Source organism: Alternaria metachromatica (genome assembly GCF_023757995.1).
Source record: "Alternaria metachromatica strain BMP 0045 chromosome Unknown scaffold_32, whole genome shotgun sequence".
Lineage (NCBI taxonomy): Eukaryota > Fungi > Ascomycota > Dothideomycetes > Pleosporales > Pleosporaceae > Alternaria > Alternaria metachromatica.
In genome coordinates, this window is record NW_026055523.1 from 331275 (window position 1) to 346531 (window position 15257).

Consider the following 15257-nt stretch of genomic DNA (forward strand, 5'->3'; position numbering starts at 1 on the left):
TTCACCACCACCACCACCACCACCATCATCCGCAAAAACTGGCAGCCCGCAGCGAGCCAATATCGAATCGAACTTTCGGCGATATGATTATATTCGATGACGGCATTAACGGTATGGACAGATTGGAGTGGATGTCGTGAACCGCGACTGGGCAGGTTTGGCGCGTCCTGCATGATTGTGGCACAGCAAGTTTACCCCGCAGACGAGTGAAGATGGCAGAGCCTCGTCTCATCACTTCTCATATTCAGTATACAATTGCGCTTACTGTACAAGAACTTCGGATTTTACTATGCTGCCGACGGCATGGCCGTTTCCTAATCCATCGATGCCGGCCCCCGCTTCTCGAACCGGCGATCACGATTCAGACGAGAACGTTCGTGCTCATCCCTTGAGAGCTTCCCAGCTCTTCTGGACCGTCACCCTTGCAATATCCGCAGCATGCCTAGATGCCACGAGTGCAGCAAGGTCGTGAGGCCAAGATATTTTGGATTTGGAAACGGTCCTCTTCGCACATGGTCCTCTGGACCCGCACTAATCAGTTCTGCCGACAGTGGATGTGACCTATGCTCCTTCGTCCGGAAAGATCTAGAGAAGGTTTCCGCGGCAAACGTTCAACGCATCAATGGCCGACCTCCGATTGTGCTCCGAGACTGCCATGGACGAATCATTATCATGGCCAGACATACCTTGAGATTGGAGATCCCTGAATATTGGTATTCACACCATTTGCACACAGGATACACATTGAGTCCTCCTCACGACCCGGTCCGACGTGCACGCGAGCTATTGGAAGCCTGTATGCTCGATGATAGCGGCAAGCATGACCATTGTCAGCCAAACAAAGTGGCTCCAGCAACGGGAGCGATCTCGCTCCCACGTCGTCTGCTTGATCTCTCTCATGACAATATCATTCTCACGCTTGACACGCAAGACTGGATTGCTAAAAGCCGCGCGACGGTCGATGAGCTTTCCAGATACTGTACCTTGAGCTATCGCTGGGGTAAACAGCCACCAGCCTGTATGTTGAGTACGCAGCTCACTGCGGACCGCGTTTTGTTCCTTGTCAGTATGCCAAGAACGTTTCAAGATGCGATCGTTGTTGCGCGAGGTTTGGGCGTCCGTTTTATCTGGATCGACGCACTATGCATAGTTCAACCCAGCGCACACGGAGATGATACCGATTGGAAAAGAGAAGGACCGCGTATGTGGCTTGTTTACCAGAATGCAATTTGCACGATCTCTGCTACTTGCTCTGAGCAACCCAACGACGGCTTTCTGCATAAAGTCGGGACTGACTACAATCCACCCTGTAACATTTCCGAAAAAGGTATCAAAGACGGAACCTGGGAGCCTTCATGGATACGCACGGGTATCCCGTTGAAATACGCCTCGGTCGTCGCTTCCAATTTGAACAGACGCGGCTGGGTTGCGCAAGAACGCCTACTTTCGCGAAGGATACTACATTTGTCTGAAGAGGGAGTCTTCTGGGAATGTCAAGGAACTTACGACGATGAGGAAATCAATCATGGGGACCCTGCCGGGGGCAAGAAGATCGGTCATAACATAGGACCACATCACGCTTCCTCAATGGATTTCGGGAGTTGGCTAACTTTCATCGAACTTTATTCATCGTCGAAATTCACATTGCAAACGGATCGTTTGATCGCCCTGTCATCGATTGCACGGTGTGTACCAATTGAACGGTTTGGACATGAGTATTATGCTGGCATATGGGGGTCGCACCTCCTCATGTGCCTCTCCTGGGGCTCTGAGACTCCGTGTTCCGCCACAGCAAGGGATTCGTACCTCACTATTGCGCCATCCTGGAGCTGGGCCTCGGTGACTGGCGGAGTTCAGTATCCTTCACGTTCACACGGTGCGCATTCGGAAGACCTACTAGAGATGATTGACGTGCAAACTTCACTAGCTGAACCCAGCAACCAGTATGGTAACATGGAAAAGGGCGCTTTGAAGCTCCGTGCTCGGCTTTGTTCCCTTTCTCTGCCTACAGACGGTGATGAATATGATCTGGGCTTGGACAACCCATGTTTCTCCGACTTGGAAGAGGCCGACGGGGGGCTGGCCTGGGATGAATACCAAGACCCTTCCACAGCCATGGCGGTATACACTGTTATCCCGCTGGGCATATGTATTGACGGTAACGAAGCTTTGTACGACGCTTTAGTTATCACTCTAGTACCATCAACCGGTGGCGGAGACACAGGCAATTCGTGTGAAGTATATCGGCGTATTGGACACATCCACTGGCGGCTCTTCCAGGGTTACATACATCCTGGCCATTTGCGATCAAAGTTTCAGGTCTGGACCGATGCTCTCTTCCCTAATGCCGCGGAGCAGACTATTGTAATAATTTGATTTTGTCACATATGTATGTATTGTGTGTCTCATAAGTAGGGAGCAATTCTTTAAACCAAAGTACGTGTTACACATCCTCTCAAGACCTCATGTTGTGCGCTAAACTACGAGCGTGGTCCTTGTTATTGCCCAAAGTACTAATCAATATTTCGCGAAAATCTGGCATTCCTCAAATCATGCAGCGAACTGCTGGTCTCGAGAATGTTCAACAGCAGAGTCGGATAGTCCCAACCCAAGCCAGCAGCAGCCAATGCCGTCAGACTAGCTTGGTTCTCTCTACCAGGCCTACCAGGTCCTGTCATGTTCTGGTCACCGTTTAGCCATGTCATCAACAGCAACTCTCAATTGACCTACTGGTTTCATGTTGACATCAAAAAGAGCGAATGGCGACGATGCATCCTCGGTGAACCGACGAGCATCAATCCTAATGGGAGCAGTACATTGGAGCAACTTCGCCACCTCAACGCACTGTCGCTGTACCTCACCATACTGTGGATCGGCCAAGTGTTCGTCTTTGGAAAGACAGCGAGAGTTCTGAAGCACAGCGACCGTGCCATTGTACGGTGCTACACCTGTTCGTAGTCAGTAGACATTACATCCGCATTCCCAAGTCCACGCAGCCAACGCACCTTCAGCGTGATTAAACCGTTCCACAACTGGCATCGCCCAATAATCATCCTGTCCCGTCGCAGGCGAAGGCGGCATCACAGTAACAGTGACTTCCTGCCCCGCAAGAAAGTCTTCGACGATGACGTACGCATCCTCTCCCAGTAAATCGCGGCAATGGTCGATCAGTTCATCTTCGGAGCGACAAACTCTCACTCCATAACTCCCTCGTCCTCTGACCGGCTTGGCGACAACAGGATAGCGAAGATCCGGCCGGAGCGCTGCCGCAAGATCTTCTTCGTTTTGAACGTCGTGTGCATCCGGCAGCGTAAACCCACCACGAGAACGAAGAAGATTGTTAACGAATGCCTTGTCGTCGCACAACTCCACCAGCTTCGGCGGCTGTCCAACGACCCTCACCGTCTGCGCCACACTCGTCAGACTACCTGCCGTCTGAAGCGGATGATCCGCGAAGAGTATAGTGTTAGCCCAAAGGTGCGTCACACCCTTCTCCAGCGCGCGCGCAATTCCGGCCTCGGAATCTCCAAAACACCAGTCTGCATCGCGGCGCGGGTCTGGAGTCGAGACGGGTGTGACGACGGTGATGGGGCTGTGGTGTTGGTGGGTTAGTGCGTGGGCGATGTCTGCGCTGGAGTCTTTGTATCCTTGGTGGGAGTGTTAATTTTGCCGTGGAGAGTCTGGTGGTAGAGGTAAGGCTGCATTACCTCCGGGCTTTTTGGGCTTGCGCACCCCATGTATTAGTGGTGGATCGAGTTCTTGGTTCAGGACTGCTACGCGTGGCGCGGATGTGGTGCTCATGTGTTGGCGAGTAGCGGGGATGTGCAGGCGACGTACAAGAGACGTCTTCGCGAAGCACTTCATCGCCTTGATCATTGTAGCCAAGCGAACCAGAAGGCATAGGCGGTGGCTTATAGGCTGGTGTTGAAGTACACGGTCATGCTCGAAAAGGTCAGACACGCGTTCGGAAACGTTTCCGAGCACGCCGTGCACTCCAAAGTAAAAGACATCACGACTTCTGCACGAACTCGGATCGCACCAGCAACTGTGCCTCCATTGTGGAACCTGAGAGCGCTGTCGATCCTGGTACGCACGTAGTGGAAAGGCCCTCGTCCAGGCTAGAGATTGCAGTGCATGTCTGCAAAGATGCATTGCGCGGCCATTTGCATACCCGCTGTTACAGGAACCTTCCTGTCGGTACATTCCCGCGGGTTACTCCCGAATCCAACCCGTGTGGCTCGTTACATTGCACGAAGAGGCTGTGCAAAAGTTACGAATGACTGGCTACCTCTTTGTTGTTCTGGCTACATCCTTCCACGGTTGGCTTTCATGCCTGCTCCTCCGCGCTAGAGATTGCAGTGCATTGGCGGCATCGGGTAGTTACGCAATGCAGAACGAATAGAGTGCGCCTTTGAGTCACGCTGCAACCTTGACATGCGATATCTGCTACGTTGCGCGAATGAACCGAACTACTACGAAATGCTGGACAGCACACAAGTTTGTGCCTGCCTTTCGATGTTCCGAGCGCCGCTTCGGTATGGGTACGCACGCGAACGAGACGACCTTTCCCGCGCTAAGAATTGCAGTGCAGTTACTTTGCTCCGAGGCCTATTTGATCTTAGTACGCACAAGGCTAACCTCTGACATTGACTCCTCCAGCGCTAGAGATTGCAGTGCAGACTTCCTCCGAGACCTATTTGATCTTAGTACTCACAAGGCTGACCTCCGAGATGGCCCCTCCCGCGCTAGAGATTGCAGTGCAGTTTCTAGCTCCCTATATTCCTTAGTTCAAGCCGGGTGGCTATTGGCGGAATTCGTAAGGTTTGATATGTTAGATCTCCTTTTTATGGCTATTGCGCATCTTGCCCGCATCACCTGCACCTTCGCAGAGAAGATTATTAAGTAAATGAGCTCTTGTTCAAGAGGTTCTAACCCTTCAAAAGGCTCTTGTTCTGCGGTTCTATTAGCTTAAAGGGCTGCCGAGAGCCACCAGGCTACTGAACCAAGGATGAGACTGTACGCCCACCAGAAAAGCTAAGAAGTCACACTCTTACGAATCCAGAGCCGCATTCACAAGGACCATTGAGAGCCCCGGTGACTTGGCAATGTAGAACCCTGTTCTCAGCTTCACCGGTGGGCTGCAGCAGTGCATGGTCATCCAACCACCATCCCTGCGCGTCGTACCCGTTGTACCAATGGTTCCCAAATGCATGCGATACGGTCTCGACCCGCGTGGCTTTGTAGTGATGTGTAACAGGGCTGTGCAAAAAGAATGTGGGTTATTGGCCACTTCCGCGACATACCTAGGTACACATCCGCTCCTTTGCGCTAGAGATTGCAGTGCACTTGTGATATGTCTTGGTATAGCACTGCCACAAGTGGCGCTGGAATCTGCCCAGGTGAGATCTGGCTGCGCAACGCACCCACCCTACAAAATCATTGCAGCAGAAGAAGTTTGAAGCGCTTAAAGATAGTTGAGACGCTGATGTTGAGATAAGAAGTTGAGTTCGTGTAGAGCCGAGAAGCTCTGGGCGCCTTGGGGATGTTTTCAAGCCCGAAGCCCTTTCTACCCTGGTACACATGAGGCTGAGACAACCTCTTCCACGCTTAGGATTGCAGTGCAGATCAGCGCTGCATCTCTGGCCACTTTACAGGTATTCGTCTGCTGATTACGTCCTAACCGCATACAAGCTAAGCCTACATGGCTTCCAGCAATGCGTGACGAAGCTATGCAAAAGCCCTACATTATTGGCTACATCTTTCGCGTATGTGCTCGTCGCCGCTAGAGATTGCAGTGCAGTTGGTGCAGGCTGACTCACTCTTGCTGACCAGTCACTAAGACGATTCGGTGTGTACGTACACATGACTGGCGACCAATTGCGGTGCATTACAAGAGCCTTTTCACAGCCTCTGCATCCCCAGAGAGAGCCGCATGGTTGACAACCTTCCCCACATACATGCTCGTCCGCGCTAAAGATTGCAGTGCAATTTGCAACTGCGCAGTTCCTACCTTTCTACTGGCTGCCCAAAACCTAAAGCGTGTTGAACCTGCATGGTTGATGGCAACGTGTGACGAGGCTATGCAAACGTGTTGTATTACTGGGTTTACATACACACCTGCTCCTTTGTGCTAAAGATTGCAGTGCAGTTGCTCTTCTGGTGTGGATGTCTGGTCTCACAGCCCCTCCCACTCCGGCCGACACCGACACCCCCTCCGCCTTACATGCAACACCCCCCTCTCAGCCGCCCTCACCATCCACTCCACCCACTCAATCTCATGTTCCACAACCCCCCTCCACTCCCCCGTCTCAATCCTCTCTTGCTGACTCTTCACCAACCAATCCCTCAGCCTCCTCACACAGGCTTCTAAACTCTCTGCTACGCTATCTTCCGTCGCACCAGGCTTCTGCTGCTCGAGATACATCATGCGCTCCATGCGTGTCAAGAGGGCGAGTTGGATAGATGAAGACTCTGTGTATTTCGAGAGGAGTAAAGTGGCGGAGGCGCGGAGGGCGAGCGCATCTTCGCGTGTTGCGGTTGTGCAGGGGAGGTGGCGTTGTGGGCGGGCGAGGTGGAAGGAGCCTGGGGGGCGTAGGACGACGAGGTCGTCGAAGGAGGTTGTTGGGGTTGGTATCGTTGCTGTTGAGTCTCGTGATGTTGGCCTGGTTGATGACTGTGATTGTTGCACTTGTGGTGATCCCATGTTTCCGTCCCAGTTCAGATACGGATTGCTATCCAGTGACCTCGTGGTGTGTAGTTCGGTCGACTGATCGTCCACGTCCCCGCACTCAGTGTCGGGGTAGTCGTCTGAGTCGTACATGAACGTCTCCGAGTAACTGAACCCATAGCCTTCTCTTTTCTTGCCCGGTTTGATCAAGACCGGAGGTTGGTGGTAGATTGACGTTTGTGGTTGGATGGGTTGAACCGGAGACGCCTTGGTAGTAGATTGTGAACTCGAGGAGGAGAAGCTGGCACCGGGGGTCATCGTCAGCCCCGAGAAACTCTGGTTGAAGTTGTTCTCGGAGTGGACTTGTCGCTCGACATCATCGATGAAGGATTCGGAGAAGGAGAAGCGGAGTTGGATGTTTGATGATGGTGGTGGCTGGCTCTCTTGACTGCTCTTGAGATCACGTGCTGGTATCGATTCCCGTTGCGATGGCATGGTCGGCGCTGGCCTATGGGATAAGGGATTGTTGTTTTGCTGCTGCGGGGATATAAGCCTGGGTGGCTTTGCGCCATGTATATATAGTACTTACAGGCCCTCGCCACCTAGGCGGCCGCTTGCTCTTTCCCTCGATTGCTCGACGCTCTTGTAACTTTGTCTGTTCTACAGATACTGGAAGAGCAAGTACATCGATACTTCTACTTCTGCGCAGACTGACTTGTCGCTGCTTTGTTGGGCCTTCTCTTCTCTCTTTGATGTTAGAGCCATGATCGTTCATCGCGCAAGTTGACTTACCTTTACAGGCATGATCGGAGTATGCATGCGCGTCGCGCGTATGAGATATTCAATATACCAAGGTGGTCGCACGTGTTTCGTTTAGGAAGCAGGGACGAAATATCTTCGACTTTGGGGAACGCGACTAAGATAACTGTGTTGATTGTTGATGCGTCGTGTATATATCCCGGGGTACGTCAATCGGAAGGCGCGTCCGAGTCGCGTGGGTGTTGACTAGCGTGGTTAGCGCAAAACACGACTCTTGTCCTATCACCACGGTGATCTTGAGTATCCTGAGACACAGCGCCCCACTTTCTTGTAGTATCCGATCACACTTGCGATATTTGGGTGGTGAGGATAGACTCTTGTCGCATTACTTTTGCGCATTCCAATGGTATCATTTCTAGCAATTCGTTCTTGTCCCCCTTCCTCGACTAGTGTCGCGAACGAGCTACTTCTTTCCGGTCTCCAATAGTTCAACACCTGTCCTCACAACGCCGATCGCTGCGCCCGTTTGTATGGCTTCGTTACCACCTCCACTCAACCTGTACTCGATGTCTGCCAGACCTGCCATCCAAGTCACCATGACCTGCGGCGGCACGTCGTTGCTGACTAGCTCCTCACTGATCGCGGTCAGGATATCTGCCAGCGCGAGCCCCTTCATGATCTTCAGGTTATTGACCGTGCGCAAGCACTCTGTCATGTCATTCTTCGATAGTAACGTCTCGATGATGTACTTGATATCTGACGGGTGTGGTGCAGCTATGCAGTCGTAGATGGTAGTTTGCGTGATCTCGTCGCGCACGATCGTGGATGGGTCGGGTGCGGGCTTGCCGGGTGTCTGAAGCGGCGTGCTTGATGCGTGACAGGCCTGTAGAACGTTAAGTGCTCGCCTCATGTCTCCTTTGCTGAGCGTGACGAGCGAGTCGGTTGCGTCTTGCGTGATGTTGACCTTCTCCTCCTCAATAACCTTGTCGACCAAGTTCCTGATGTCCTGATCCTTCAGCGGGGAAAATCGGAACCTCGTGCATCGTGATAATAACGCTGGCGAGAGCTTGTGTGTGTAATTGGCGATGATGCAGAAGCGTGTGTTCGCGGTATACTTCTCCATGATTCGTCGCAGGGCCATCTGCGCGGTCGCAGTCATGGCATCGGCTTCGTCGAGGATGATGAGCTTGAACGTTGCCAGCGATGAGTCTCCCGCCTTGGGTGCCGCAGAGAAGATCTGCTTTGTGCTACTGAATGTCTTGATCTGCTCCCGCACAACGTCGATACCTCTGTCGTCTGATGCGTTCAGCTCCAAGACCATCTGTCGCATGTTCTTGTTTCCGTATATGCGGCGTGCGAGTGCGAGGACGGTCGATGTCTTTCCGGTACCTGGAGGGCCGTAGAGGAGGAGATGGGGTAGTCGCTGTGAATGTTAGCGATCATCTTTATGGGTATACTCTTGGTCGTACATTTGAATCTACAAATTTGTTGATGGTTGCTATTATGTCCTTGTGGCCTTCGACGTCATCGAGGGAATTTGGTCGGTACTTCTCTACCCTATCTAATGTTTAGCAGCTGTGCAGAAGACAGGATGAGTTGAGCCTCACCATGGCAGGGAATCCTCCGCTTCAACGGGCAGATTTGCAGCGCTCCTCTTGCCCTTCTTCTGGTCTCCACCGAAAGTAATCGAGTTGTCTACCGCGGGCGCATCCACGTCCATCTCATCTTCGTAGTCGGACATTGCGATAGCTGTAATGACGATTCAGAGAGTCTCTGTATGGATTGAGGTCGAATCGAGGTAGCTAGAACGTTGATTGGCGGTATAGAGGCTGTTAGTAAGAAAATCGAGGGAGACGCGCCGCGCGCAGGGACGCGTTGATGGGGCGGCTTAGTCACCCCTCGCTGCTCAGCCCTACCAGCACACCTTACCGAGCGGAGCTGCGCCGTCACCTCCGCCGAGCTCCCAGAACACCGCCAGACACCAACAAGCTAGGCGACAACACCCAAGATGCCGGTGAGTTATAGCATCGTTTCTTCAGATTGATGCCTCAAGGCATGTTCAAACATCTAGAGCAGCAGCTGACACACCTAGGCCTACCACTCCGTCTTCCTCGATGAGCCCAATCAGCAATTGATTGGTACAGCTACACCCTCCAGCTTCGGCACAGGCAAAAGTGACTGACCGGCGCATCAGGCAACTTTGCTCTCCTCCCACTCCGCACACGCACTCGCGGCCCTGCCATCCAGCTGCCAGCTCTACCTGCCGATGTCACAGAGCTCACCATCGATGCCTCACACGAGTCGTACGATCCGCTAGACGAGATCCTTGCCCTCTTCCGCGCCAACACATTCTTCCGCAACTTCGAGATCAAGGGACCCGCCGACCGTGTCCTCATCTATGGCATCCTATACGTTAGCGAGGTACTGGGAAAGATCAAGCCGGGCATGAGTCGGAGAGAAGCCGAGAAGGTATGCTGTCGGGAGGACGGATGAAGAAGGCGGACACTGGGAGCTGACTACATGGCAGGCTGTCATGAACATTGCGCTGGATACCAACTTTGCGATTCCGGGCGACGCAGGCTTCCCGCTCAACCAGGCCTTCGAGGCGCCAGCGGACAGGAATGGGGCCGAAGTGCTGCGACAGTACATCATGCAGATGCGACAAGAGCTAGCGACACGGTTACTCAACAGGGTATACGCGGACGAGACAAACACACCCAGCAAGTGGTGGCTCAGCTACACCAAGAGGAAGTTCATGGGCAAAGCGTTGTAGATGAGCATGGACTTGGTTACTGCGTGGTTGAGGTTGTGTGACAGATGTCGCAATCAATGAACTAACAAGACATTCTCTGGTTTGCGACACTGGTGTAGTACTACCTTCTCATCATGTTCATGTGTCTCTTCTGTCAAAACGTTCCGACCGATTTTAACATCCCGTGATTTTGTACAATTTCCAGGGTCTAGTCACGCGCTGACGTCATGAGCTCTTGCCCTGCACTACCTGCGTTTGGGCAGCAGGCGCGGACGCTGGCGTTCTATTTGCTTGATCGCCGAAGCCTGCACTCCCGCCGCAACATCAACGCGCAACACCCATCTTCTAATTTCTAATTTCTTTATTGTGCGCGCACTCGATTCGGCGCCGTCATCTTCAGCTGCCCTTATCATCGCTCGCTACACATGCCCCGGCTGCCCTTTGGACCTAGCCACATGTCAGCTCCACCGACAGGCCAAACAACAGAGATGCAGGGTATGCCAAGACTACCGGAAGTTCTAACCTGATGTCAAGCGCTAACACATGTCGAAGAAGAAGATGAATGGACCGATGTGTCCGACGACATTGCTGGACTTGGTTTGGACGGCCATGACAAGCCTGACGATGAGAGCAACAAACCGCTTTCTGAGGAAGAGCTTGCGCTATTACCCAACAGTAGGTCTTCCAACTTCACGAACATCAGTCCCGTGATAGCGAGCCCCGACGCATGCCATTCAAGGTGATTAGCTGACCGCGCAGTGCCCGTTCTCTTCAGCAACGATCTACCACCATGCGGTCTACTGCCACAACTTGCATACGAAAACACCGTCCATCGGCTACGCAAGCTCTGGCTCGAGCGCGCCCACCAAGAATCCGCGGACATTCCCCTCCCCAGTCTCTGCCGCCTAGTCCTAGACGACCTCAAAGCCGAAGAAGAAGAGCTCCCAGCCGGCAGTCAAGCCGGAACCAAAAACCGTACTCCTTGGCGACGCGAAACCGTCTTCCAGTACGAACTCCGCTGGGCCAAGTACTTCGTCCGGGAAGCCGAGACCGCGGAGAAGAGAGTCACGATGACGGAGAAGCAGCTCGATAAGCAGGACTTCATGGATAAAATGTACCCGATACCTAAGGAGTTGAAGATTTATGTCAACAACAAGAAGAATCAGAAGATGGTGTCGGATATGTGGAAGGAGTGGCATCACAAAAAGAGGGGGACTGTGGAGCAGGAGAGTGCGGGGCTGGGTGTTGGGGGTGCGAAAGAGGACGATACGGAGCCTGCTGGGGATGATGGAGAGGATGGTGAGGAGCAGGATGGGCAGAGACAGTTTGTTGATCCGACGGCTTAGGAGCTGAGTCGGCAGGAACTTCATGAATGGCTGCTGGGTTTGGGACTGTGAAATGTCTTGTAACGATATCTTGTCTTTGAGAGTATTCGGTACCTTGATATTTTGCTTTTACACCTTCTTCCGCATCAACAGAATACAGTGCGAAGTTTTGGGCTCGTGTCCGTGGCTCTGTGCTTGCATCAAGGGCCTCGTTAAAGAGGGGTAGATCAACTAACAGGGAGATATTGGCAGCTTTATGGCGGTGAAGATGACTGTTCAACTGCTAACGATGTCAGATACACCTATCACCCGCGAATCACTCATTCATCTTCGCCAGACCATTGCTTTCCTCACTCCTCTTTATACTGTCCAGCGGCCGGTGTCCTTTAATTCCACCTTCACCTCGCCTCCACGACCATGGCTTATCATCAAGCGAGCTGCTAGCGCCATCTCCACTGCCAGAAAAGTGCCAGTCTCTCACCTTCACCTCGTCGCACGCTCTGCCTCCCAGCCCCGCCAGCAAGATATAAAACCCCGCTCTCCCACTTTCCTTCCTTCTCTTCCTTCCTATTCCCATCTCGCACTATCAATCGCCCACACCGCGCCTTCATCAAGCTTTCTTCTTGCCTTTGCTCTTGCATAGCACTCAGCTTCGCTCACATCTTACGAAAAGCACACTACAAAGTAAGTTTGTCTAGCTCATGCTGTCGCACAGATACTGACTGGTACCGCAGATCAACCTCCAACATCACCGCCAAGATGGTTAACTGGACTGCCGACAAGGATCAGATCGTAAGTTCATCTTGCGTCCCGCTGGCGTGCCATTCACCTTGTTTCAGCTGCTGACCAAACTGCTAGATTCTCAAGGGAATCTTCAAGTTCCACGATATCAAGAGCAGCGCTCCGCTCCTCAAGTACCTCTCTGAAGAGATCGGTGGCGGTAAGTACATTCCAGCTCTTGAGCGCTATCGTACTGCCCATGTACACAGCCTGTCGCACCCTCGACTCTTCCCTCACAGCACTTTCGCTTCCACTCCCACCCATAGCCATCCAAGCTAACACCCAACCCTCAGACTGCACCCCCAAGGCCGTCTCTCACCGTCTGACCAACATCCGCAAAGGCGGCACCACTCACGCCGTCGCCTCACCCACTCCCGCTGCTTCCACACCCAAGACACCTCGTTCCAAGGCCAAGCCCGTTCCCCGCAAGAAGAAAGCCGTTTCCGAAGAGGTCGACAGCGATGGCCCCCAAGGCCTCATGGACGATGACGAGATCCTCTCCCCCACTGCTTCCCGTGGCAAGCGCAGCCTCAACGGCAAGCGTAAGCCCACTTACGATGAGACAAGCGACAAGGAGGACGAGGAGGGCGAGGTTGAAGATGACTACGTTCCGATGGCTAAGCGGGTTAAAGAGGAGCCTGTTGATGAGGAGGATGTCGTCGTTGAGGAGCTCGTTGAGGAAGAGGTTTAGTGGCTTTACTGAGGGCCTTGGTTGGTGACGCAGGTTTCGCCTCGTTGAGCACCTTGCACGGTGGAGATTTTGACATAGCGGTATCATGGTTTGCGTTTCGGCGTTCGGTGGTTTGGCTGCTTGGACGTATGAACTGGTGAAAACCTCCGGGTTTCAGCGTCGGGAGTTTGAGCTGGCATTATCTACACGAAGGAAGCCGCGAGGCTGAGTGGGGGCCAGATGGCTACCTCAACCGTCTGCATAGTAACTGCGCATCATGAATGATCAACACTTTACAGCCATGAACTGTAGTCTTCCTGATTGTGTCTCTTGTATCCGCAAATGCTAATCACGGCATTTTTGGTGAGAACAGTGCGATTCCTGGTGACGTGCAGCGATGATGCGCATTTGGGGTAGTTTGGCGATTGCTTGCGGGTACGAAAGTGCGCAACTTGGAAATCGACAGCCACATTGTAGCCCCGTGCCCCTCAGTGCACTGCAATATCTAGCGCAGACGAATTGGTCCATGGGTAGAAGCGGCAACGTGCTAACCAATCATCACCTGGAGGCAGCAGGGTCGGGAAACCTCGGTTTTTGAAGGGTAGCCCGGTGTGCACTGCAATCCCTAGCGCTAATGAGAGTGTGGGCGAAGATTGCAGCTCCGGGCAACCTTGCACTGCAATCTCTAGCGTGGACGAGGGCTCAGGTCACGCCTCTTGTGGTTAGCCTCTTGAGGGCAGTGATGGACGACCTTTTGTGCCATTGAACTCTGTATACGCGCAAAAAATGGGACGCGCTCAATCAACTAGTAGGACGCACTACTGGTGGGCATCGTGAAGAGATTTATCTTTTCTAATTGCAACACGGAAGTCGTGAATCGTCGAGAGTGTCCAACACTACATTTTTGGGTGCATGCAGGTGGAGTGGTCACCCGTCTAGAAGGCTGCGTGCACTGCAATCTTTAGCGCGGACGGGCCTCTGATCGGAGAAAGTCGATAGCCAATCCGATGTCAGACACCCGCCAACTCGAAGCTGCACTGCAATGTCTGACGTGGAAGACGTCGTAGCACGCTGTACCTGTCACCCGAACGTCGAACGCCATGACCTGCATTGCAACCTTGAGCCTGAAAGAGTACGTCGAAAGTGGACCTCTTGTGATGAGCCTCGATCTAGGACCAGGGACTTTCCTGCTCCAATATGTCGCGAACGCGCAACGAGAGGGTCACGCTGTAAGAGTTGCGGGGCTGTACCTTTGGTGAACGTCGTGTGGAAGTTGAGTTACTGCGACCTTCAGGGCGGGTGTCGCAAACCTCACGACAGCTCTCCAAGGTTATTCCGCAGTTTGAGAGCATGCGGCGCCAGAAAACGTTTCAGTGCCATAGACGAACACCACCCGGGTTGCGTTGCAGCCTGCTGGACTGTAATCATTAGCGCAGAAGAACGGGTATCTGGAAGGCGTGGCCAATCAGCTCCTGACATGGCCGATTCGCAACTCAACTGGTGTGCACTGCAATTTCTAGCGCGCACGAGTGCCCGTATGAGAAAGTGGCCCATCAGCCACAGCTGGAACGCCTTCAATCGTGCACCTGCACTGCAATCTTTAGCGCGAAAGAAGAGTTGACGGGATGAAGGCGCATGGCATGCTATGTGTATCGAACAACGTGTCTGGGCACAGCCACTGGCTGTATAATACCAATCACACTTCTCTGAAGAATGATCCCTAGGGTGAAAGAAGCCCGAGGCTTGAAGGCAGAGGGGATGAGCTCGTCACAGCTGAAGAAAGGTCCTCTTCTCCCACTTAGGCATCGTAAGCCGCAACCAGGTGTACCCAAACAGGGTGAATGGCCAAGAAAAAGCTGTTGAGTAGCCAGTTCGGGAGTGCACTGCAATATCTAGTGCGGACGAGTGTACGTGGTGGTAAAAAGGTGCGCTCGATTGGCTGCTGTGACACCACCGGTGAACGTCCTGTGGCGGAACGCTCAGCCACTGTGGTCTCGGCGCGGAGGATGCGTATCCCCACCAATGTCAGCTTTGCATGTGGAAGTCCTTCGCAAAGGCCCTCAAACCGGTCAGGAATCCTTCCGAGGGTGGGCGTTGCACTGCATTTCTTAGCACGAACGAGACCATATACGAAGTATGACGATGACGAATCGGCTGTTTAACGTAGCGCGTCTCTGCAGACACGACTACCAGGGTTAAAGAAAAGGGCAGTTGGTTACGATAAGGCTGCGATTAGTCCAGACCTACGGGATATCTCAGCATGCTGGAACTACAGACATCGTTGGCGTGGGCTCTTGCACTGCA

The 15257-nt window shown here is 53.1% G+C and overlaps 5 protein-coding genes across 5 annotated transcripts; 3 read left to right on the forward strand and 2 right to left on the reverse strand.

The window, feature by feature from the left end:
* Window positions 1-6175: 6175 nt before the first annotated feature.
* J4E83_009435 (uncharacterized protein) lies at window positions 6176-7471 on the reverse strand (the record flags this gene model as incomplete). Its single annotated transcript, XM_049336322.1, has 2 exons — window positions 6176-7204; window positions 7466-7471. 2 exons carry the CDS (start codon window positions 7469-7471, stop codon window positions 6176-6178), a joined length of 1035 nt encoding a protein of 344 aa, XP_049184646.1.
* A 418-nt stretch (window positions 7472-7889) lies between these two features.
* Window positions 7890-9167, reverse strand: J4E83_009436 (uncharacterized protein; the record flags this gene model as incomplete). Its single annotated transcript, XM_049336323.1, has 3 exons — window positions 7890-8849; window positions 8896-8983; window positions 9034-9167. The coding sequence occupies 3 exons, from the start codon at window positions 9165-9167 to the stop codon at window positions 7890-7892; spliced, it is 1182 nt and encodes a 393-aa protein (XP_049184647.1).
* A 267-nt stretch (window positions 9168-9434) lies between these two features.
* On the forward strand, window positions 9435-10199 carry J4E83_009437 (uncharacterized protein; the record flags this gene model as incomplete). The annotated part of the gene is made up of 4 exons (XM_049336324.1): window positions 9435-9440; window positions 9519-9564; window positions 9621-9895; window positions 9954-10199. The coding sequence occupies 4 exons, from the start codon at window positions 9435-9437 to the stop codon at window positions 10197-10199; spliced, it is 573 nt and encodes a 190-aa protein (XP_049184648.1).
* A 467-nt stretch (window positions 10200-10666) lies between these two features.
* On the forward strand, window positions 10667-11524 carry J4E83_009438 (uncharacterized protein; the record flags this gene model as incomplete). Its single annotated transcript, XM_049336325.1, has 3 exons — window positions 10667-10673; window positions 10731-10853; window positions 10938-11524. The coding sequence occupies 3 exons, from the start codon at window positions 10667-10669 to the stop codon at window positions 11522-11524; spliced, it is 717 nt and encodes a 238-aa protein (XP_049184649.1).
* Window positions 11525-12262: 738 nt separating this feature from the next.
* Window positions 12263-12974, forward strand: J4E83_009439 (uncharacterized protein; the record flags this gene model as incomplete). The annotated part of the gene is made up of 3 exons (XM_049336326.1): window positions 12263-12295; window positions 12362-12443; window positions 12577-12974. 3 exons carry the CDS (start codon window positions 12263-12265, stop codon window positions 12972-12974), a joined length of 513 nt encoding a protein of 170 aa, XP_049184650.1.
* Window positions 12975-15257: the final 2283 nt, after the last annotated feature.